The 25,335-nt window shown below is 35.8% G+C and overlaps 1 protein-coding gene across 1 annotated transcript; it reads left to right on the top strand.

Annotated features, from left to right (window-relative positions):
* The first annotated feature begins 16,876 nt into the window (after positions 1-16,876).
* Positions 16,877-24,654, top strand: LOC102807860 (carbohydrate sulfotransferase 11-like). Its single transcript, XM_006823831.3, has 4 exons — positions 16,877-17,008; positions 19,382-19,526; positions 21,668-21,747; positions 23,794-24,654. The coding sequence occupies exons 2-4, from the start codon at positions 19,433-19,435 to the stop codon at positions 24,652-24,654; spliced, it is 1,035 nt and encodes a 344-aa protein (XP_006823894.2). The 5' UTR covers positions 16,877-17,008; positions 19,382-19,432.
* The last annotated feature ends 681 nt before the right edge of the window (positions 24,655-25,335 follow it).

The following is a 25,335-nucleotide window of genomic DNA, read 5'->3' on the forward strand; positions in this document are numbered from 1 at the left end:
AATTTATTTTTACCGTCAAGTGATGAAGTTCTGCGTCAAACTGTGCATCTTTGCAGTCAAATTGTGGAAGTTTCCCGTGAAATTGTGGAGTTATGTCGTGCAATAATAGAGTGTGTATAGTTTAGCTGTGAAAATAAAGCTGTCAAATAAAGTTTTGTCGTGAAATAATTTATGTCTTCAAATTGTGTAGTGCTGCATAATAACAGAGATTGTGTGTTGTGATGTTCCAATTGGCCACATTAAAATACGTTGTTGAGGCAGTAATATAATCATAAAAAGAAAATGCCAAAATAATATTCATACCCTTACTATCAAGCATTGCTTAATGGAAGAAGATTAAATTCATTTACCCTAATAATACAAATGATCAATCTCTTATTTCTCTTAAATGAAATTGTAAAGGAGAAAGTTGAATTTCATTTTCATTGTAAGCGGCACAATGCGGAAAAACGTAATTAATAGATCCTAGACAGACGAATGTCATTTCACGATGAATTTTAACATTCGATTTCTTATTTACTTATATATATATATATATATATATATATATATATATATATACTTAATAGTTATTATTATATTCACCTGCTACATTACCACTAATTCAATAATCAAACCTGTGGGACCCTGTAATAAAAATTGCAGCAACATTTTTAATTTTAAATATTTATGTCTGGTAACACTACACTTTTGTCCAATGAACAAATAGTCTGAAATAAAGCCAATTCAATCAGTAAAATACATAAACTACGTGAAACATAAGGTAGTAGGCGGTAGATGTGTTTTATGTCAATCAGACACAAATTACGTCGTAGTTCAGTCATATAACGCATTTCAGTAGTAACGCATACCCCAAACATCAGTATTTGATGACAGCCAATTTGAGAAGGTCAGTAATTACCGCATCTGAAAAGTAATTTTCTACACAGCTGAGTTGTACATTTTAGTAGCGTGTTACTGAACCAAGCATATTTCAGTCGTGTCGACTATCCCTCGCGTGATTTTGAGTAGACACATAGACAATCCATGCGCATTTGTACGAGGTCTCAATTACCTCGATGGATCACCCGTCAATCGAACTTGTCACCCAACATTCATATTTAAGTTGAACAGGACGTCGAAAAATCAGTTCGGCAAATCACCGGCTACATAATACTTTCACTTTTGAGAATTAGGGGGAACAATTTATTGACTTCGAACTGATATTAAACTGTATATTAACATCTAATGGAACAGATTTTCACTCTAATTTCGAATACTAATTATGGGATACACAATCTCTCGCTATTCGTTATGCAATTAGAGAAATGTTTCTTTAAGGTAGAAAATTACTAAAAATCTATACGACGGTTCCAAAATAGTCACACAAAAATACGTTATAATTTTGACTCACTGGCTCCAATAATGGTATACAGCACCAGCCCTAGAACGATTTGGTGAATCTTGCCCATGGTAACACGATGTAGGATACGTGTTGTATGTAGCAACCAGCTGAAATCTGTGGCTTATTTAAGTAAAAACCGGTCTATTCACTGCCACGTGACACACGATGCGTTATTATTCAGCACGGTTGAATCGATCATATGAAACAACGGGGCACAGTCCCTCTAACGAGTAGTTCTTTAATTCATCTATATTAAATTACCAGCAGCGACACATTTTCGCAACAAATTTTCATACCTTTACCCAGAAATGTTTCGTGTTTGATTTTTGGGGTGATTGAAATGAACTCTATTTTATTTACTCTTTGATTTTGACATTTTAAGATTAAAAACATTAAAAATTGGTGGGCTGATTTGTTATTTGTCACACCGCATTTTATTCATGTTAAATTGGGCAATTTTTATGGATGCTCTTTTCGAACCTAAATGTAAATGGCGACGTTTTAAAATGACAATGTACGCTTGTCAGTGCTAAAACATCATTTATATACAAAAATTGAGTCATTGTTTTATACTTTTGCATCGAATAAAGTCATTAGTAGTTGTATAGTTGACTTGAACAGGAACTGAATGTTTATGAGCTGGTAGGTTGGTTTTGATGCGTATCAGTATTCAAAAAACCCGAATTTCATAATGCTAATAAAACACATGCGTCAGTATTAAAGACACACACGTCAGTTTTATACACACATTATTTTAAAATACATACGTCGTTTTTAAACACACACGTCGTTTTTTAAACACGTATTTTTTTTAACACACGTCATTTTAAAACACACACGTCATTTTAATACACACATATTTTTTAAAACACACACGTCGTTTTTAAACACACGTCATTTTAATACACACACCATTTTTAATACACACGTCATTTTAATGTACACATATTTTTTAAAACACGCCATTTTAATATACACATAATTTTTAAAACACACGTCATTTTAAAACACACACGCCATTTTTTAAACATACATAATTTTTAAAACGCGTCATTTTTTAAACACAAATAATTTTAAAATATACACGTCATTTTAATACACACGCCATTTAAATAATTTTAAAATACACACGTCATTTTAATACACATGCCATTTAAAATTCACACATCATTTTTAATACACATACATTTAATGCACATACATACACACATTAATCATTTTTAAACACACACATCGTTTTAAAACACACCATTAAAATTCTAGTGTACACAAAATAATAAATTTACATTCCGCGCCTCGTACAGTGATATTAATTTTAAACTAAAATATTATTAAAGTGAGAGGCGACACGGCCCATATAATAATCGACAAATTAAATTAATAGCAATTCAATTGTACAATGTAATATTAGATTATGGCGGGACTGGCATAATTGGGACAGGATGTGTTTAATGTTTTGTTCTGTCGTGTCTTTCCAACAAAGCAGATACAGCACATATGCAGATCGGATTGGGGGTAAGGCGACACCAACGAATCTTCAAATCACGAATCGATAAAACCCAAACAAAATATGAATTACAAATAACAATAGTAATAATTAAATTAAAAATAATAATAAGGCAATGATTTAAAGAGATTTGCAATAGTCTCAAAGAAAACCATATTAATTATTTTGTTTATTGCATACAGCACAAGTGTTATAATTAAACAATAATTAACGACCTGCCAACCAATAATGGGCGAATCTTGTAGCGTTGTCAATACCAGTGGGTCATTTTGCTGCTACTAAAAAAGCAGAAAATTTGGATAAAAATCCGCAGTGAACGGAACAGTTTCACAGTTACTGGGCCCCTGAATCGGCATAATTTAAAATGTCTTTTTGAAAATTGTTTTCACAATCTCATGACAAACTAAGAACGAAAATAGTTTTAATCCATCAAATATTATTTACATTGCGAGTGGACAAGCGTCTTTTGAGTGATGTGGAGTAGCATTGTAGTAATCGACCAAGCAAAGGGCGTATCCTTGACTGGTAGAGTCTATTTATACAGAGAGTAGAGACAATTGAGAACACGCCGGCATTTTGGGGCAAATTGTGTGGAACCACGGAACCGCTGCGTGTGTGTATGTGTGTGCACACATGTTTATATCTAACCTCTTTGGCTGAAGGCGTAGCAAGAAAATGAAAGAAAAGTGAAATAGAAAAAAATATTAATAATTTTATTACACTACTATGCAGAGGGCGGAGTATGGTAAATTAAATAAAAATCATAAAAACAAAGCGGCTAAATAATCTGTCTGACAAATGTTGGTCTAAGACGGGGTATACATTTTTGGTCTAAAATGGGCTCTGGGTTTCGCAGTACGGGCTACACCCGTATGCCGTATCAGCAGCCAAGTATATCCTACCCCCTGGACGAGCACACAAAGAAACATGCAGTCATGCACTTACACATTCGTTCTCACTCATTCCAGCATACTGTAAAGTAACCTTTTTTTTCATTGGTTAACCACATTCAGCAACATATCCAGGTAGAAACAAAACAAATGATAAACACAATACGGCTGTCAAAATTGCAAATTGAGATTAAATTGTTTACTGCAATTGCATCGATGCTTTCAAAGTACAATTTAAAAAAGTTTTCAAATAGCAGTATTAAATTTCGTGACAAATTACACTATTTGCCCAGTTCATTTTCAGACTCCTTTTTAATAGTAATCTGGAGTAGTGGTTGAGGATTTAAAAAATGTTCTAATTTGTTTGGTTTCCAACAAACATATTACACTATTGACTATCGACCATAGACTAGTATTCGTGACAAATTACACTATTTGTCTAGTTCATTTTCAGACTTCTTTTTAATAGTAATCTGGAATACTGGTCGGAGATTAAAAAAAATTTCTAATTTGTTTGGTTTCCAACATACATATTACACTTGAAGTGTATTAAGGTAGTATTTGCATACTTGTTTTCATCTTCTAATTGTGACTAAATGACTACAAAAAGACCCAAGAAAGCCAGATTTCAAGCTTTTCAAAAGTGTGTTTTTCATGCCAATATCAACATTCAACGACGCGTTACTCAGTGAAAATCACTTATGCTGGTGATTTTGTTTTAACTTTTCCGATTTGTTCAATAATCTTGCTAAATTGAATGTGTCTTGTCAGTTTTATTCAAGCAACGCGTTTTAACAAGTAGTGTGCTGAATTTTAATTTCAGTTTTAGTCGCATTGCCCAAGTCAAACCACAACACCATTGTTACCTTAAAGCTGTGAAAATTTGGTGTTAATCGACGATAACAAGTATACGTTATTTTTTGTTAAAGACCTCGTATTTTGAAAAAACATAGAAAACGTCCATCATGATGGAGTCACAGCAAAGATTTTCAAGCTTGTTTATCGACACAAGCGATTTGTTTTCACATCAAGGTCTGTTTTAGCATATGTAGAGGCATCCAAATGTATGAGGCCATTGACAACCTAAAAAATAAAGGAATGGGATAGCTATAATTCGATAAAATCAACAGATGAGAACACCAGAATCAATGATTTTTTAGTGAGTGTGTGACCTTGTGACACACTCATATGCAAATGACTAATCTGTGAAACTAACAGGAGCGGAGACCTACCACTCAAGTATTTGTAAACACTCAGTGGCGGCGGCACAACATTTTGCATGAGGGGGCGAGCCAGCCTTGAACCGAAGGCGCGACCTTACTAGGGGGCGCGCTCCCTTTAAAAATTTTGCAATCTAGACTCTCTGAAACGCTATTTCCTGCATTTTGAGGGGCAAATTTTGCTGACACAAAGGATTTGATGCTGGAGAGGCGACGCACCCCCCCCCCAACATTTTTTCCGAAGGGGCGACCGCCCCCTCTGCCCTCTGTGCTACCGCCACTGAAAGAACAAACTATGTAGACAATGGTAACAGTAAAGGTGAAAGGAAAATGACTAAAATATCATAGAACGGCACAGTAGCTGCAGGAGATATAGAATGATTTCAATTGCATTTGCTTTTTTAAGTGGGAAACTAGATTTTGAACGAAAAGAAACAATAAATCAAGCGGGGAACAATTTGTGTGGGAGATTGAGATGATTGGTTAATACATAATATCGAGAATATTGTGATTATTGTTCTACGCAGAAACAGACTAATGCAAATATTAACACCATTGCTATACTAATATTTTTAAATTAATTTATCAAATTTAATTTTCAAAAACAACATTATATTCATATTCATGGTACGGGCCCTTGATGATCAATAATGGGTTACATTATCGAGAATAATCTGCAGGAATGACGTCATAAAATCCACTGGTATTGATAATGCCATTATATGGAGGAGTAATTAATATAGAGCATGGGAACTTCAGTCAAAGTGTTAATACATTCCACAAAACAAACAAGAAATCAACAATTATCTTTAACTACTCACCCTCTGTCAAAACTTTATCCAGAGTTTCATAGGTTTAAGACCTGGGTGTTCATCTCACCCGAAATCTGAACTTCTTCAAAGATATTAATGCCATTTTTTTTGTTTTGTCAAACGGGTGTTTAAACGGGTAATTTAAAATTACCAGTGCTATCAGACCATAGTATGTATTGCACGCCTCCAATGTCTGGTTTCCTAGGCAACAGTACCTCGTTAATATAATTGAGTGTTCAACACAAGGTTTTAAAATATTTCTGTTTAAAAACAATGTTGACCGTTGTCAGTTTTTTCAACTTCCCTCGCTTGTAGGGCGTATACAATTTTTGAATCCATCTTAATATTTGTTTTATATCTATGCCTATGGGGCGAACACCTTTTGTTATTAATATGCATAATTGTCATAGCTCAAACATTGTTACAGATAGGGACACGCAGTGCTATAGTGAAGGGAAGGGAGAAATTATATGACTACATATGGTCATGTTACCTCATTAATATGCATAACTGTAATATCCTAGGCACCGTTGTACATATAAACTTGCAACCAGTATTATGATGAAGGCATTGGACAACAGATATGAGACATGTTTCGGATGACCATATATGGTCATATGATCTTATTAGTATGCATATTAACTCAAATCTCAAGCACTGTTGTAGATAGAAAAAAGTAACCAGTACTACAGTAAAGGCAGTGTACGACTTATATGATAACTATTTCTGATGACTGTATATGGTTACCTGACCTCATTAATATACATAATTGTCATATCTGAAGCACTGTTGCAGATATGGACATGCTACCAGTGTTTTAGTAAAAGGAAGAAACAAGTGATATGTCTGAAATATGCATAACCGTCGTATCTCAAGCACTGTTGTAGATAGAAAAAAGTAACCAGTACTACAATAAAGACATTAGACGACTATATGATAAATATTTCTGATGACTGTATTTGGTCATGTGACCTCATTAATATGCATAACTGTAATATCCAAGGTCATTGTTGTACATAGGACCTTGCAACCAGTATTATAATGAAGGCATTGGACAACAGATATACATATTTTAGGTGACTATATATAGTCACACGACCTCATTAGTATGCATAGCTGTCATATCTCAAATGCTGTTGTAGATACAAACAAGTAACCAGTACTATAATGAACGCATTGGATAACAAATATGATATATATATATATATATATATATATATATATATATATATATATATATATATATATATATATATATATATATATATATAGGTTAAGTGACCTCATTAATATGTATTACTGTGATATCTCAAGCACTGTTGCAGATAGGGACATGCAACTAGTGTCATAGTCAAGGGAAGGAACAAGTGATATGTCTGAAATATCAGATGACCATATTTGGTCATGTGACCTCATTAAATTCTATGTCGTATCTCACAGACTGTTCTAGATAAAGTGGGAACCAGAACTATAATGAAGGCATTGAACAACATATATAATAAACATATCTGATGACCATATATGGTCAACTGACCTCATTAATTAATTTTCTACATCCCAGATATCAAGAGTCATAATTAAACAAAGTTATCAGGACTGAGTTAGAGAAAGTAGGCATTACTTGAGCTATCACACTAAATAACAGTTGGCTAAGGCTAAAACAATGACATTAAATAACAGCTGGGAAGCAGCTCTTAACACTAAATTATAGTTGTACTGTCTGGAATTCACACTAAATAACAGTTGGCCAAGCAACTGTTAACATTAAATTATAGTTGGACTATCTGGATTGCACACTGAATAACAGTTGGTTAAGTAACTTTTAACACTAAATCACAGCTAGTTTACAGTCTAATTTATGGTAACTCGTATATAAGATATATAATGTAACACAGGCAGATATACTTTTGTCTTCTAATCCTGTAAACACAACACAGATACTTAGAAAGCTTGACATTTAGGCTCATTAATTGGGGGAAGTAACCCAACAATCCTGTGGCCCATCCATAACATGTCTTTGTCTCTTCTGGCTTGCTCCTCTCCCTCTGGTGGGTGCTCCTCTTTCCCTGTATGCTGCTCCTCTACCCCTTGATAGTGCTCCTCTCATCTTTGCTGCCCATAGTCCCTAAGCTTGGGCTTGATCTGCATCATCATATTGTGTTCCACAGGGCTTGCCTGTTGCTACTTGGTGGTATGGTAGAAAGCAGATTGCACAAATTGATGGCCATGTCCTACTTGACGTATCAGGGTATGATCCTTGTATGTATCAAGTGTAGGCTGATCACTTCCTATTTTCGGGGAGTGAATCCACCCACTAAAGCAATACCTACTTCAACATTTTATGCCCTGTGTGTCATTTGCTTTTAGTTATCTCTTTATATATTATCCAACTGCTGGTCAATGCTGTGTCCAGCAAGTAAAACAATATACTTCCACCATTTGTGGCTTTGGCATTGTGAAGTATAATATGCCCGAAGCTGGTTGGCTCTATCAACAACTCCCATATATTGTATGTCTCTATTACATCAGAAGCTTGCAGTGAAGTTTTGTCTTTAACATACCTCACAACACGCCCATTATTATTATTGCCCAGAATCCCTTCTTCAGGTTGTCAGTGTACTGAAGAGCTTAGATTCTTTCCAGACCACTGCTACCAATTCACCCTTTTGCTTGGAAGCAAACTGACCTCTCTCTAGATTCTCCATACTATTTTTTTCATATCTGCTTTCAAACTGGTAAGGAAAACTTTTTCTATTTGGGTGTACACTCCCAACTGTTAGAACATTATGGCCATTCAACAGTGTCATAGCTAGCTCTAGACTGGTGTAAAAACTATCAGTATAAAGAATATGATTGTGCCTATTGATATATCTAACAAGATCGATGCATAAATTAAGTGTTAGTTTTTCATCTCTCTTGTGATCAATGGCAGTAGTCGTCATACATTTCAGTGTACTTATGTAGTTTGAAATTGCATTTGCCATAACATATACTTTAAAGCACTTTGCTCTTGGTTTATTATTAATAAATACAGTGGGAATACCCCCCTCTTCTTCTATTGTAACCCTATGGCTTTATCTATGGCTACTTCTCTGTGGAGGTGGAGCATTGTCGAGAATACTGCCATTACTGGGGCTACCTTGTACATGGGCTTTGCACGCCTCCCACGATCACGCCTTTGAGAATTAGATATGTTGGCTGGATCTTTCTCAGCATAACTAATATGAAAATACGGCATTATTTTCTGGAACCTGTTGCGGGACATTGTTGTTGCAATAAATTCATTTCTTGACCAGTAATCTGCAATCATCATCTTTAAATCAACCCCCGTGATTATAAGTATCCGTATGAATGCTTTCATTTACACTCTGCTGACTCCCCTGAAGACTACTAGCATAAGTCTCATAGTCTTACTCCACTGATGTCTGTCTCCACATTCCTGACCTTCTCAATGCTGTTCCCCTCTATTCACATCCTCTGTATTTATAGGATCTTCCAGTTCATCTTCTGTCTCGATTCGATCTGACTCATCAATTTCCATCTCTACAATATTTTAATAATTTCCCTCTAACTCATTGTAAGAGACAATGGTGTGATTTGGAGAAGTAGTCTCTATCTCTGGATTATCCCCACTACTGTATTTTTTGTCACTTCAGTTCTTGAGGCTTAGTGTCCTCTAGCAAAAGGGTATCACTGTCATTATTTGTCACTGTCACCTCTTGACATTCAGTATTCTCAGACACAGGAGCATTACTGCCACTATCTCTTCCTTCTACTGCAGTATCCTCTGGCAGCAGGTTAGCTCCAGATCTGACACCTGATCTAGTCTTTCGCCCTTTCATCATAATCATTTCTGCAGTGCTGAGTTCCAGGGCTGCTATATCCCGGAGGGTCACGATAAGTGCACCCAAAACTGCAAATAACAATGAAAGAAACCCACATTAAGTATTGCGCCATACGTACATAATCCGCCAAAAAATCATGCAAAAATATATAGTAACCATACACGATTCCATCTAAGATGCTCGGGGAACATTATGTGCACAATATCCCGTGTGGCTGGCCCATTTAAATAAAACCAAAGATTGGATGACATTTTTAGGTGTTATCGGAGGAGGAACGACACGTGAGGGCGCCTTTCTTTCAACTTTATGGTATATATTGTTGAGATTTTTAAAGATACGTTTTTTTCTTGAAAAACTGCCTCACTTTGTTCATCAGCCAATGCGCCATCAAGTGACAAAACGGTTCTGTGACATAATTCATCACGTCGATTTTGCGATCTGTTATTCTCGAGACGGAAAACAAGGCACGGGGAAAACAAACTCGAAGGCCCGGGGGGGTCTGAATAAAATATGGAACGCAAACTGAAGTAAAAGACTCGTAAAAGGGATGCGTATACGCGTATAATGTGTTAAAGCGGGAGGGTTGTCATCTGCGTACGCGTGGGAATTGAGTCCAACCCCCCCCCCCCCCCCCCCGCAATGATAGTGTCTTTGGTATGGCTGTTACTGGTATTTTACATGTAAACAGCGGGGATTCCTCTCGGCTCAGGTTTACTTGCAAAGCGTGGTCTGTAAAACAAACGCTTGCCTAGTAACCGGAGAAAGAGGTCGACATGCCTAAACGCCAACCCCTAGTGCTAATTAACTCAACAACATCCGACGTTATGTCTTGTTCTAGCTGGCACTCGGCTTCCACCACAACTTCGGAAACGGCGTTCTTGTACGGACCTTTGTGGGTGGGTGGCCCGGCGGCAATCCCACATAAGACACTAGTTTTTTCAAACCTCGCCGACCTCTCCTAGCTGCTCGTCTGACCAATTCAGATTTTTGGTTGATATTGACGTGGAATCCAACCCCGGTCCTAAACAATCAACATTGGCAGAGGATGGTATGTTCTCAACGGAAAGTCCACAATCTATGACATTACGGAGTGGCAATAAAACCAGTGATGCTAATATAGATGATACGAGGGCACCATGGGAACAAATGTTAGAGATGAAACAACTAAATGGTAAAATGGATAATCTCGCTAGAAACCTAAATACGAAAATTAATAATCTCAATGGTGAAGTTCAGAAACTAAGAATTGAAGCTAAAGTAACTAATGACAAAATGAAGAGTTTCGAGTCTGAAAGTAAACAGTTAAATGAGAAAATCGACCGATCGGAAAATAAGCTAGACACGCAACATGGCCAACTAAAACGCGACAACTTAATATTCCACGGCATCAAGCAAGACGTAAAGTTCGTTGGATGCTGGTATGCGTGTCGGTGAAGATTTCTCAGATTTGGTGAGAGAAAAGACACGCAAGTTATTGCCGAATATGCAGAACGCACTGGAAGAAGGTAAGGTAAGCGCGCAACAATGAGATACGATAAGTTGATTATCGAGGGTGAAGTTTATATCTACGACCTTAAAACTCAGACCGTGGTTAAAAATGGATAAAGGTTCGGCCAGGGCTTACGCAACGATATCAAACTGCAGCAGAACTCTAAAAATACTATATTTGATACGAACTATACAACTACTAGCAATCTTAATGAATCGTGTGAACATAATGTTATTAATTGTATATGCTGGAATGTCAATAATGCTCGATCTAAATCGTCAAACCCTGATTTTCTTTCTTATCTAAAGAAATTTCATGTGATTTGTCCCACAGAGACATGGGCCACTATAAATGACACAATATTTCTAACGATGAATGGTTTGGTTATTTTCGAAACCTGTTCAGTTATAATGAAGGTGAAATTGATGTGGACCCTTTTTACGAAGAGGTTAAACAGTTTGTGGACAATTTTAACTTTCAAGAAAGTGACCAGGATTGTAACCATATTAATTTTGACGAACTTGGGAGCGAAATTACACTTGAGGAAGTTAACAAAGTAATTCATGACATGAAAAGGGGTAAAGCTACAAGTAATGATGGCATACCAGTTGAATTGTTAAATAAATGTCCCACCGAATTTACAGTTTTACTAGTTAAATTATTTAATAAGTTATATTCTGCTGGTTACTTTCCGAGTGATTGGGTATTGGGGTTGATTGTACCGCTACACAAAAAGGGTGACATTCAAAATGTTAATAACTATAGGGGAATTACATTATTATCACTGCTGGGTTAAGTATTTGCTTCTATAATATATACCAGATTGAACAAATGGGTCGAAAGAAATTGCCCTTTGAACGAAAATCAAGCTGGATTTCGCAAGTCGTATAGCACACTAGATAATATGTTTATATTAGACACCATCATAAATAGATATTTCACTCTTAAGAGCAGACTTTATTGAGTGTCTGTCGATTTTGAAAAAGCGTTCGACCATATTAATCATTATATGTTAATCTTTAAATTGCTAAAAATGGTCGTCGTGGTCGCTTCATGTATTCAGGCAAATGGAAACTTAAAGTCAATATTAGTAAAACAAAAATTGTAGTTTAATTGTAGTAAATGCCGGCAAATTAAGGCGTTATGAGAAATGGCGCTACAATGATGTGACAACTTCCGGTTGTGCCTCGTTTTTGTTATCTGGGTATTACTTTGTCGAATAATGGTCGCTGCTTTATATCCCAAAAAGTGATTGCCGAGCAGGCGAATAAAGCAATATTTGCTTTAAAAAAGATACTAGCAAAATACAGTGATATTGATGTACAAATGTATTTAAAGATTTTTGACTGTAAAATTTTACCAATATTGATGTATGGCAGTGAAGTTTGGGGTTTTGACAAAGGGATAAAAATTGAGGAAACACATCGCAAGTTATGTAAATTTATTTTAAATTTGCTTACAACCACAGCAAATCCTGTAATTTATGGAGAATTAGGCAGACTACCACTAATCCATTTGCGTTACATACGTATTATTAAAGTTTGGTTGAAAATTTTAAAAATGTAAACACAGCGTTATGTTTACCAATGTTACCTTTTCCAGTATAAAGAAGCGGAAAACAACTCCAAATGTTAGGCTTTCCAAGTCAAAGAACTACTATTTTCGCACGGTTTTGGTTTTGTTTGGTTAAACCACAGTCCCTCTATCCCTCTATAGAGGGACTGTGGTTAAACCAAGGCGTGGAAGATAACTGTTCCTTTTTGTCTTTTTGTCACCCAAAGAGTTCATGACATGTACAAACAAACTTGGTTTACAGATCTCAACAAGTATCCTAAACTCGATAAATACAGAGATTTTAAGATTGATTTTGGATGTGAAAAATATTTGCATTTAATAACAGACAGCAAGTTACGTTTTGTGCTATGTCAGCTTAGAACATCATCCCACAACCTTCGGGTTGAATATGATCGTAAACTAAACATACCGAGGAATATGAGAATCTGCAAAGTATGTAATTTAGGGTTGGTTGAGGATGAATACCATTTTTGCCTGGTATGTCCACGTTATGTAAATCTTAGGAAAAAATATTTACCTATATTTTATCTGTCAAATCAGACTTACGAAAAATTTCTTCGTTTAATGTAGTTTGACTACTTATCTGTACTTCAAATTTCAAAATTTGTATTCTACGCTTCTAAACACAAAGTCAATCTACTTAACCAGTTGTGACTAGTAGATTCAACAATTATTTAAAGGAATCCCTCTGTATGTATTTTATTGTACCATAGGCCTGAGGCCATTGTACTGAATAAAATTCATATCTTATCATATTAAATTGTCTGCCCGACTTTTTGGAAGATGGAAATTGATCATGTTTTGCTGACGAAATTGTACCTTCTTGGTTTGAATACTCAAACTTTAAGTGTGAACCCCATTGTACTGTCGGCAATGCGTTTCTGTTATAGGTAAAGTTTCGCTTCCTCTGAACTGCCTTTTGAGTTTTTTCGTGGGGGTTTCTTTTTTGTGTCATGATAAATCTTCGAAACAACGAAAAGATGCAGCAGTCGTAGTAGAACTAGAGATTTTGTTTCCGTTTGTTCGCAGTGATTGATCAGGAGCCGGAGTAGCCCTGTAGGTTGGCCTCCTTCCGCAGACCATTCGGCCCCACCGCGTCGTCTTCAGTGTGCACTGTTTCCGTCGTGAAGGGATTATGCAAATTACGCAATAAGACAATCTTATTATTTGCGTCCAGACTTTTATCTCAAAAACAAAGTCTACAGTATCCCGTTATACAAGTAGTTTTCTTATTTTTTAAAAAAAAGGTATTCTAGATGTGTTTCAGTTTAAATTAGGATAAAATTATGAGCCCAATTACTTCACAAAAGTAATAATTCTTCATTAACAAAAAAAGCAAAATTCACGAAAATAACTCTACCGCATCCTTAATATTCAAAATTGGCGCACTTAGTCTAGCTGGCATTAATTGTCAATTCACCTCATTTCCTTTGACTTGATTGGCTCTTTATTGTGTTTGTATGCTTTATAGTATGGTGTTTTTATGTTTTGTGTCTAATTGCTGATGGTTGAACCCGAAACGTTCTTTTTTGTAATTCCCCGCTGGTAGGTTTTATTGTTCTACGTGTTTAGAGGCTTTAGAGGTCTGACTTGAGTGAGTGTAGGAAAAAAAACCCTTAGGAAAAAAAACCCTAGGGGAAAAAACCCATAGTGAAAAAAACACTTTTAGGTAATATTGTCGCAGAATACGGAAGACTTACTAACTTGTTTGTCATAACTATATTCACAGAATTAACATAAATGGTCACACATGTTACTAGTATATTATTATCTCATTGTGTTATTCTTTGATCTTAGTTGTGAACATCTAGTGTTAATTTGTGTCAATCACTTACGTTTATAGGCAACCTTTGATCTTGAATGCCTATTCATTGGTGTTTCGTTAAGTGTTTAATTCTATGTTGTTGAGGGATGCCTTTGATCTTTACATAAGATAAGTCTTGTTTAGTTTTAAATCTTTGATATAGATTGGTGGATTGATGGACAGGAAAGGGCAAAAGTAAACATCAAGCATTATTACACAGTATTTTTTTTATTTTTCATTATTTATTAAATATTTACAAAATGTGAAACACATTAAATTATTCAACTACAAGATTATTATTTAACTACCACACACTGTAATTAAACCCACACCATTATTTCCACCTGACACAATGTCCCACGGCTTCAAGAAATTATTGAATGTCTTTTCTTCCTTCTGAAAAATCTTTGCATAAGTTCTGAAGTTTTTCTTGTAGCTGTTTTGTCACTCTTTTGACGCGTTTTCTTGGGGGTACTCCACGGGACATCTGGTATAAAGTAGTTGAAACAAGAGCTGCATCTTTTCTGATTGCATCAACTGCAGCCCACACAGATGGATGGCTATAGCCAAGCAGTTGACGAAATGCATTATTCCAGCTTTCACTCAGGTTGTTGGTTGCTTATATAGGGAAAGATCAAAGGCACCCACTACCAATATACAATTAAACACCTTTAAACAATAAGCAAGTTAACAAAAACATGCATGGGCATGCGTACAATAGACAAGATCAAAGGATGCCACTCCATTAACTATATGGTTGACACAAATTAACACCTGTTGATCACATCTAAGATCAAAGGTTACCATATACCCCATGAGACCATTAACATACTCTAAAAATAATAGCAGAAAATATGTGTTGCCATTTATTTTACATGTAAATACTGACAATATGCAAGCAAAATACTGACAATGTGCAAGCATTGGTGATAAAAAACAATTGTTTTTCACTATGGGTTTTTTTCCAAGGGTTTTTTTTCCTAGGGTCTTTTTTCGTAGGTTTTTTTTTCCGGACCCCAACTTGAGTAAACCTCCCCGGGCTTGAAGGCCGAAAACTCTCAGTAAACTGTACATTGGGATTGTTGCTGAGACTTCCCTGAACAGTGTGGTAAGATTACCTCTAGATGTGCAACATAATATGAATTTGGTTGCGCATGATTTCTCCAAAGTTGACTTGTGCTGTTTCCCTGACTTTAGCTGTTTTCACCGGCGTTCCACAGCAGCTTGCGCAGAGCCCATACAAATACATGTTACAGTGGTGCGTGTCTTAGCAACGTAGACCCGTTCTGTGAAATCATAGTACCAGTACTTCAAACTTGTTAATCAGAGAGACAAGTTCGAATACATCTGGACGCTCTATGTTTCTTGGAAAACGGAAAACTACAAATCCATCTGTGAACTTGAATTCACAGTGTTATTGTTCAGAGATCGTTTTTACGTTTCTGTTATTCAACTTAATGTTCGGTTCAATCTTGTTTCTTTCCTGTGGCTGCTTCAATGCATCTCATTCAATGCCTTTGTTTGTTTATATGTAATTACACGATGCGTTACGTGTTTGTATCTTGTTTTTAGCGGAGGGGTCCCTAACCTCACTGTGTGACTGGCCTGCCGACGGGATTCTAAGGGTAGTTTTTCTAAGTTAAATGTTCCATAAATGTTAGGGAATTTATTTTACCCGTGAAAGAAAAATCACTATACGCGCGGATTTAGGGGGGCGCCGGCAAAAAAATAACAAATCAATTGACAAACCACAGGGAGTTGAACAAACTTATGGAGTTTAATAAATTATTAAATAATAAAATGTTATATAACTTTTCTTTTACCCCCCTTCTTGGCATCGATTTCAAGTAATCACTGATCTTTGTTTATACCACTCAGTCTTTATCATAATCTTTGTTTGACAACTCTTTGTTACCCGCTAATTACTATATGCAGGTTATTTTACTATAATAGGGTGTGAAAGTTATATAACATTTTATTATTTAATAATTTATTAAAATACATAAGTTTGTCCAACTCCCTGTGGACAAACCCAGCCCACCGAAGCCCACGTCAATAGAAGCGCGCTTCCCCTTACCGAATTTCTGGATCCGCCAGTGCACTAAGTATGATAACTAATGTCATACGAGTAACTATTTATAATGCAACACAGGGTTTTTTAAAGTTTCCCTTTGCATTTTTTTTATGAATTAGACATAGCAATTAACGAGGAACGAGTGTATTTTATCGGCCGCACACGCGCGTCACATCACAACCTCACTCCCCTTAATTGCCACGATATCATACATTAACACTTGTAATTGGCATAGCATCGTAGATAAACACGATTCCGAATACGCATCCAGAGAAAAAATGTACTGTGCAACAGTATGATCGACTTTGCGAGCTGTACGGTGTGGTGGGTGTAATTGTACTCCACAGTAAGGACCAATTCATGGCACAAATTGTGCTCAATTCATAGTGACGATAAAACTAACGGAAGGTAAGGAGGTATTCAGTTAATATTCCCGTATAACAATGTCAGCATAGTTATAGATATAAAATTGTTTCTCGCAAACAATTTTCTCTGTAGTTTTCATTTTCCGTCTTTTGTGCGATTATTATTTATTTCATTCGTAAAAGATTATATAGTAATTATGGATATGGATAAAATATACAACAGGCTAATTTATCATTCAAAACAGCCACTAGCAAATTATATGCAAATGAGTTCATCACAATAATTACTATTTATGGTTATTTACACTCAGACACTAGAACACGAAACAGACAGACTTTACCCTGGACAGAGACGGACAGTGACATGGACAGAGACATGGACAGTGACAAGGTCAAGGTCAAAAGGTGCATGTTATTTTGATAAAAGAAAAGAATGCATTAACAATTTATAGCGTTTCAAAATATTTTATAATTTTTTCGCTATTTTTTTTTAAAAACAGAATAGCATTCATTGTTTTTTCAGCAATATTTTTTTGCCAGATGAATAATTTGTTTCACTTTTTCAATGAATAAATTAAAGTTTGGTTTAGTATTACCGAATCTTGCGATATACACTTCATATTTTCCAAGTAACAATAAGTGCTTTCACATGGCTTACTCGTTTCTGTGTAAAATTTACCCAATACAAAAAGGGCAAAAATAATACACACAAAGAAAATGGCCAAGACAAACAAATACTTGCTTACTCGCACAACCGTAAACGACGGCACTACAAGAACAAACAAGAGGAAGAACAGTTGTAGACGAACTGGGTCCCGAAAAGCATGCATCAGTGAATTATTTTCCAGTGACGTAATTTGGGAATATGTTTTCTTTATTTTTTCTTTAATTACCTTAATTACTTTTATTAGTTTACCTAGTTGGTCAAACAAACACCATTTTGCAACTTTTGTATTCGTGGCGCATGCTTATCGGGAGTGTGCGACAACAGATTTTAAACACATTGGGAATGAATAGTATTTGGAAGTTAGTCTATTCAAGAACGATGGGGATATATATAATAAATAGTTATGGAACACGCCTAGCTGGAGAGTATAGTAACAATATGGTCAGGTATATGTTTGGTATTGCGTAAATGATACCTAGTCAACCCGGACATTGTAAAAAGGTAACAAAAGATGCTCAAATAAGTGGATTACTATATTGATTGATACATATACATAATAAAAGATAGAGTAAGGGTAACATTTCAGTTCTGTTCGGCTTCACTTATTTCTTCGTGATTTAGTTGCCACTGGAGCGGTGGATGTAGAGTTGCCCATTTATATAAAGCTTTCCGTCACAAAATTTTGGTTTATTTCCTTCACTGTAAGCTTCGTTCATTATTTCATTTACTGCACGTTTACTTTTATAGTCTTCCGGACAGCGGTCTTCAGTCACGAACATTCCTGTGCTCTGTAGAGCTTTCTTTGCGTTTACGATTATGTTATAGCGTTGTAGGCGATATAAAGATTTAGCTAGGATATGGCGCGGTTTTCCGGTACCTTTTGTTTTCCCAGTTCTATGTGCGTTTTCAATCTCTGTTTTCCATACCAAACTTGCTCGTAGTATCTGTTTTGCCACGTGTAAGCAGTCTTCGTCTTCTCTTTCTTGGATTCCACCCAATCGTAGATTAAAACTCATGGAGTATCTTTGCATTCTGATATTTTCTTCATCTAGTTTATAGTTGTATCACGAAGTTGTAAAAAATATCTCTAAGTTTACTCACTTGTTCATGCAAGCCACGGTTACCATTCTTCAGCTGCACATTCTCTCAATGTTTTTTCCGTACGTGTCAGAGCGTTTTTATCAAAATAGATTGTATATACGGTAACAGTATGTGGATGTTTAAACAACAACAATACAAACCTAGATTGCACATACCTCGATATTCGGTCAACTGTTTTCATTAAATTCGAGTTTTTAACTTGATTGTCAGTTAACTTTTCATTAAAGTTCGAGTTACACAAAACAATCGATGTATGTTGTCCGTAACTCGAAGTTCGGTAAACTGTTAATTGGACATCGAGTTATAATTTAGAAATGTTTTTGCAAAAGTTGTCGTGGTTTTTAAAATATGGGTGTGGCCAGTTTTATCATAGCTGGATGTGTTCGTAACTCGATGTTCGTAACTAGATGTCCGTAACTCAAACAGTTCAACATCTTGCCAGCCATCAAATAATAACAATAATAACGAACGAGTTGTGGCATTTCTAATAATCGTGTTGTAAAGGCAAGCTTTTGAATCACTTGTTAGGTGAGCTGTTTAAAGTATCACTTTTTTTGGCTGACAAATCCACGTTCTCATACATAGCTGTCTTAGCTACCAACGAGATGCTAACACTTATCCGTTTTAATCTTCAATTTAAATACACAGGATGACCTAGGACGTCCAACTGTGCATGAGCATATCTGTTTGCTTGTGATCATGTTTACTGTTGACCTAAAAAAGCTACTGTCACTTGTTCTGCTCATGAGCAGCACGACGGTATTGTTCCTGATGCACGTGTCACATGAACCAGGTACGTATACCACACGATGCGAAAAACATAAATATCCTGTCAATGTAGTTATGTATAATGAATAGTCATTGAAAATAGTCTAGTTTCCGTGACAATGGGATCAAGATTCAACCAACCTTTGTTCCAAAAGCAACTTCCTTTTGCACATGTCATGATAATTCGACGAATCAATGACAAATCATTCCCTAACTTGCTGTTTCGATGGTGACTGAGAAACCATCCCTAACTTTTTGAGTTGAGTTATAAATTAAAATTCATTCGTTTCTATGGAAACCAAACGTATATCTCTACCAAGATTTAATAGATTTGTCCTTGTATTAAGAAAAATTTGCTAGAAATTTGTTTGAAAATCCATCCATAATCTGCTGAGACAGATACAATTTCTATTTTATTAGCTCTATGGGTGAACAAACAAACACCGGCAACAGCGTAACCTCTTTGGCAGAGGTTTAAAATAAATATGCTTAGATAGAAATACTAAAATCAATTCTGCGTTAGCAAATTTACATTTATTAGATTTGTTCGTTTTCCGTACCCGCCAGCGGATCTAAAATATGCATATACTTGAATGAATACAAAAAAAAGGAATTTATCTTGGACACACTTTGACCGCTGAAGACCTCGACTGATTACTTCCGCTGATGACATGCTGCAGAAATCTCGAATCAGTAGATTGTCCTACGAATATTTTACACTGAAGTTTACACATACAGCTTGATTGGTTTATCTCTCATGTGTATATCATATTTGGTATGTCAAAATGATTCAATATTGAATTAACTTTATTACTATATATTAACTATATATTACTGTTGGCCGATGCAAGGAGGGACACATTGAAAATAAATAATACAGTATATACTTCGACCAATAAATATTATATATGCAGTAGTTATTTTTTTAATAATGTGGTTATTAATACTTTGAATGACGGCTGACTTGAGAAGGTTTTGTCATGTGTTCGGTCTTATATATTGTTATACACAACGAGTTATGAGTTACAGTAAGGGAAAAAATTCGTACTTGATAATGCGCATAATTGACGTGTATATATTAAATTGTTCATGTTTTTGCCAAGCGTTTTTTTTCTCAATGTGCGACCAAACATGCAGTGTGTACGGGACATCAACTTGCAATATCGAAAACAATTACCAGCAATAGCCAATATTGTCCTAACACATTAACAGCAGCTGTCACATTACATCAACCAGCCAACTAATTAAATATTTTTATTAAATCGACACGGACACCCCATTTGTTTGCCCCGTTTTTATTTTGATGTCAATGCATTACATTGTTTTATTGATTTGTCTCAATGATCTTATTTTCATTGAAAATCAAAATTATAATGATAACTCTGGACAGTATGGATCATTTATTCAATTTAAAGTTACGCCAACCAATCGTACGGATGATATATCCAACCTCAATTTTCGGGGCCAATCGTGTATTTAAAACAAGTTTTAAATACTGGTATAAGGCTGTTCAACTGTCAATTAAACATCGTGTCTATATGACGTCCGTTCACCATGTTGCTGTTTTGCATGGGCCGTACATTGTTTTAGTATGACCACTCACGTGCAGAAAACGGCGTTTTTTGGTGTGGGAACTGTTGCCTTATCTTGTCACTTAACGCACTGAGGGTCATCTTGAATTCAATGTGAATGAAGTGGAATTAGACCTGACGTTGTTCAAGCGGGGGAGTCGTCACATGCGTCAGGTGGCCATAGCGTGTCATTGTTTACTAACAAGCGTCTACCCATGAGCCTTTGCGTTTTTAATGTGCGTTGTTATCGTCGCTTGGGACTCAATTCCCGCGCGTGCGCAGGTGACGACCCTCCCGCTTTAATCCAGTGATGTATTGAAATGACAGATAACGTGTAGTTATGAAATGGAACACTCTTCTTTTTTATATCATGTTTATTAACAAGTACATCCCCTAAGTATTCAAAATATATATTCAAATAAACAAAAATAACAATGAAAAAATATAAAAATAAAAAAAAAATAATAGAGCCTATACCTACATCGGTTTTTATCAGATTGTCTGTGTATATTGATGTGAAATGTTGTTTATTTCGAGTATTTTGACCACTCACCGATATTGTCGATTATAATTAATGGTGTTAATAATTTGCTAGATATACCAAGTGGAATGGGTAAACAAATTATGGATTTAAGAAGTAAAGTTGATATATCCAATATGAAGTATGAAACTAACGTAAGTATAACTATTGCATAATGTACACTGCACTATTGTATTAATTAATGGCTTTGTTCGTTGTTCGAAAGGCAACACCACAGGAATTATTAAAATGCGTTCATAATTGTTTGAATATTCTGTTAACAAACAAACGAACATACAGTTCCTGTCTCCATGGCATCCTGATCCAGATATCTCACAAAACAAATTGATTCCAAAAAATCATGATAATTGGCCCATAATGTTTTGTATTGTATGAAAATTGTGAAAGATTCATTCAGAAATTCATTTTTCTATGGCAACCGGACTCACCCCTCCCCCCCTCAAATTTGATTGGTCATTGTCTCAAGGGAAACGTCTCCTGGTTCTATGGAAACCTGGTGTCAATTGTTTGGTTCTTGTGCGAAGGATGACCAAAGATGACTTCGCCAAGGGGAACATACAAATCAAAATGCATTTCTACTACTATCAGTGTAGACAAATTGAAACAAATCTTCTAACCATGACCATCACACAGTCTTTCCATCATAGACTTTCACTCTATCATTTGGTCATCTTTCTGATAGCTCCAGTTATTTTCAAAATAGCTTTCTCTTCCTGTACATAATGTCTCCTGTTTTGTTTTCTTTCTCAGCACTATTCTGTACTTTAATAGAAGCATTACGAGCACAGTGTATATTTTCAATATAATATGACTATAATATGAAAATATGACAATTTTCTTTGCAACCGTCGTGATTTTCTTTACCATAACATTAGGCTGTTTGGGTCTTGCCTTGTGACCTTTCTCATCGCATGTGTTCCTCATTCCATGTCTGCATACTCTTTTACTGTGGCTCATCTGTGGCTCAAGACGTTTATTCACAATCACTGTGTTTACCTTATTTACTGTTGCTATTACTTCTCCTCTCCTTGCACGGGGAATACTCTTCATTCGTAGTTCTAATCTATATTATAGAGAGCCTGACTTTGATGATACATCAATGAAGGGATTGTATGGTTATAACTACCCAACTGTATACCTGCTTCCAACATTTTCTTCCCTTCGCAATTGCGTATATTTGAATGAACATTTGCCTTTCATGTTGTTGTTGTTTTCACAATAGCAGACTCGGGCGGCATCTGGAGCACATATATAAATGCAGTATTTGTGGTAGTTACGATCTTTAATTCCATTTCTCGCTTCTGGTTTTTTCTTGCATTGGAGTGCCACAGTCGGTAATGGAGACAATCTGCTGACTTAATACACAGGGTGGTTGGATACAGGCATAGGCACTATCAACAATGCTATTGCAAGTATTGTTTGTCCTGACCTGTGTTTATTGGTGTGACAGACATCTTCTTTTCTTATTCTTTGTTGATTGAACCTCAAATCACTTCATTAATGCGTTATTTAAAACTGACCTGAAAGTTAAAAGAATAATACGCAAATTCTGTTAGCCTTAGAACATAAAACCAATATTAGAAGTAATATTGTACACCAGTATTATGATGAAACGAGACGATGTCTGACAGTTATACTCGTGTTAGCTAATGTCAAACAAACTGACCTGTTTCATATATATTTATGATTAAGTTAGACGTCTACACATACTGAGAAAGAAGGTTGGACATTGTTCATTGGTTTATGTAATATGGAACTATATTTCATGGTAACAATAGACAACATTGTGGTGTGTGTTACAGTATTCTATTTTAGAAAATTAGTCGCAAATATAGCATAAAAATTACACTTTTTTTAGAACAATTCCCTAGTCGAAAAATACGTCATTCTTTATTGCGTTTTGAACCAGGATTACGCCGTCAAATATGATTTATACCTTTTTACCTTTTGTCGGCCTTCACTTGGGGGTATATATCCAGCATCATAGTACTGACAAAATGGTCAACATTCACTAAATATAACCATCAGTCATCAAACATTTTGCTCGTGACCTCAAACTTTTTTTCGAAGGTAACATCCTTATATGGCCCGAGATTACATTTTATTAATTGCAAAGTGAATAAATTTTGGGCATTTTGATTTATGATTAGGGTTCCTGTTTTTTTTATGTTTTACCACAGGAATCGGCATTGCATGAAAGTAATCGTGAAATATACAAAAAAAGAAAACTGTTTTTGCAACAACATTGTGAAGCGGATCATTCTGATGACGGACTCGAAGAGAACGATTTATTGTACGATGATAAATACGGATTGATCTATTGTCCAGTACCTAAAGTTGCCTGCACAAACTGGAAGAAAGTGTGGTTGGTTCTGATGGGGCACCTGAATACTGACGTATTGGAAAGCGTGCATCATTCATTTGTCCACCACACACCTATTACATACCCTATATTGAGAGAACTGTCACAATCTGAACAAGAAATGCGACTTGAGAAATACTTCAAATTTTTGTTCGTTAGGCATCCATTTGAACGTTTGTTGTCTGCCTTTAGGAACAAATTTGAGTTGACAGACGAATGGAATGTCAAGTTCATGACAGGCTATTCGGCAAAAATATTTAAACGTTTCAGGGAGGGGAAATGGTCACGTGCCCGTATCGTCCAATCACCCATCACGTTTAACGAATTTGTCCAGTTTATAATTGAGACAGTTGACGACGGAGCTCTACAAAATGAGCATTGGCGACCAATACACGAGATGTGTTCAGTATGTGACGTCCATTATGACGTCATAGGGAAGTTTGAAAACTTGGAAAAAGATGCACAATATATTTTGAAAGAATCGAATGTTGGCGAAATATTGACCTTCCCACGCCACGATTCACATATTACAAACAGTTCTACAGAAGAGAATTTGAAGAAATATTTTTCAACCATTTCAGCAGATAGTATTCATCAACTGTACAAAATTTATGAATTGGATTTCAAACTATTTCAATACCCCTATCCAGTTAATTACCTAATATGGTCACGACAATGACATCTTTGTATGCAGATAGGCATAGTAAATCAACAATCATATATACCCGAAACTATCATACTAGTAATTAGTACAGGGACAGTAAGACCTAAAAAAGTTATTTCTGGACGGCGTGCGAACCACCCAAAAAGTGCGGGCTAATCTTTTTACGTTTATTGAGCCACTGCACAGCTCCCTCTGGATTGATGAAACCCGCAAAATGTGTGCCCGTAAATATTTTACCAAAACAAAATTTAAAATACTTTGATCAGACACATTATTTTATTCGAGGACTAAAATAAAGTTTTTTTTTTACAAACAAAACTATTCACAATACCAATTCGCTCACTTCGGTGGCGCCAAAAACATGAATTCTTGGTCTATCTAGATACTTGCACCGACGGCGTGTCCCTCTACGTTCAACATGTTAGCTACTTTCTTTTATACGAACACGCGTGATGGATGGTATTCGAGTGAGCACTCTTTCTAAGAACAGTACTTGGACCATGTCTGCAATGTACATCAAATATCATTCAGTATGACAAATAAAACGACGCTGACAACTAAGTGTGTCATGTTAGCACAAAAACACAATAGCCCTGTCTTCAATAGAACCGTATTGTCAGTTTACATGTAAGGTGGGTTCGAGCCGGGGTTCGAGCATACTAGTATATTTATTTATTAACACACAACATCCCCCGG

The sequence above is a fragment of the Saccoglossus kowalevskii genome, chromosome 3 (genome assembly GCF_978046115.1).
Source record: "Saccoglossus kowalevskii chromosome 3, keSacKowa6.1, whole genome shotgun sequence".
Lineage (NCBI taxonomy): Eukaryota > Metazoa > Hemichordata > Enteropneusta > Harrimaniidae > Saccoglossus > Saccoglossus kowalevskii.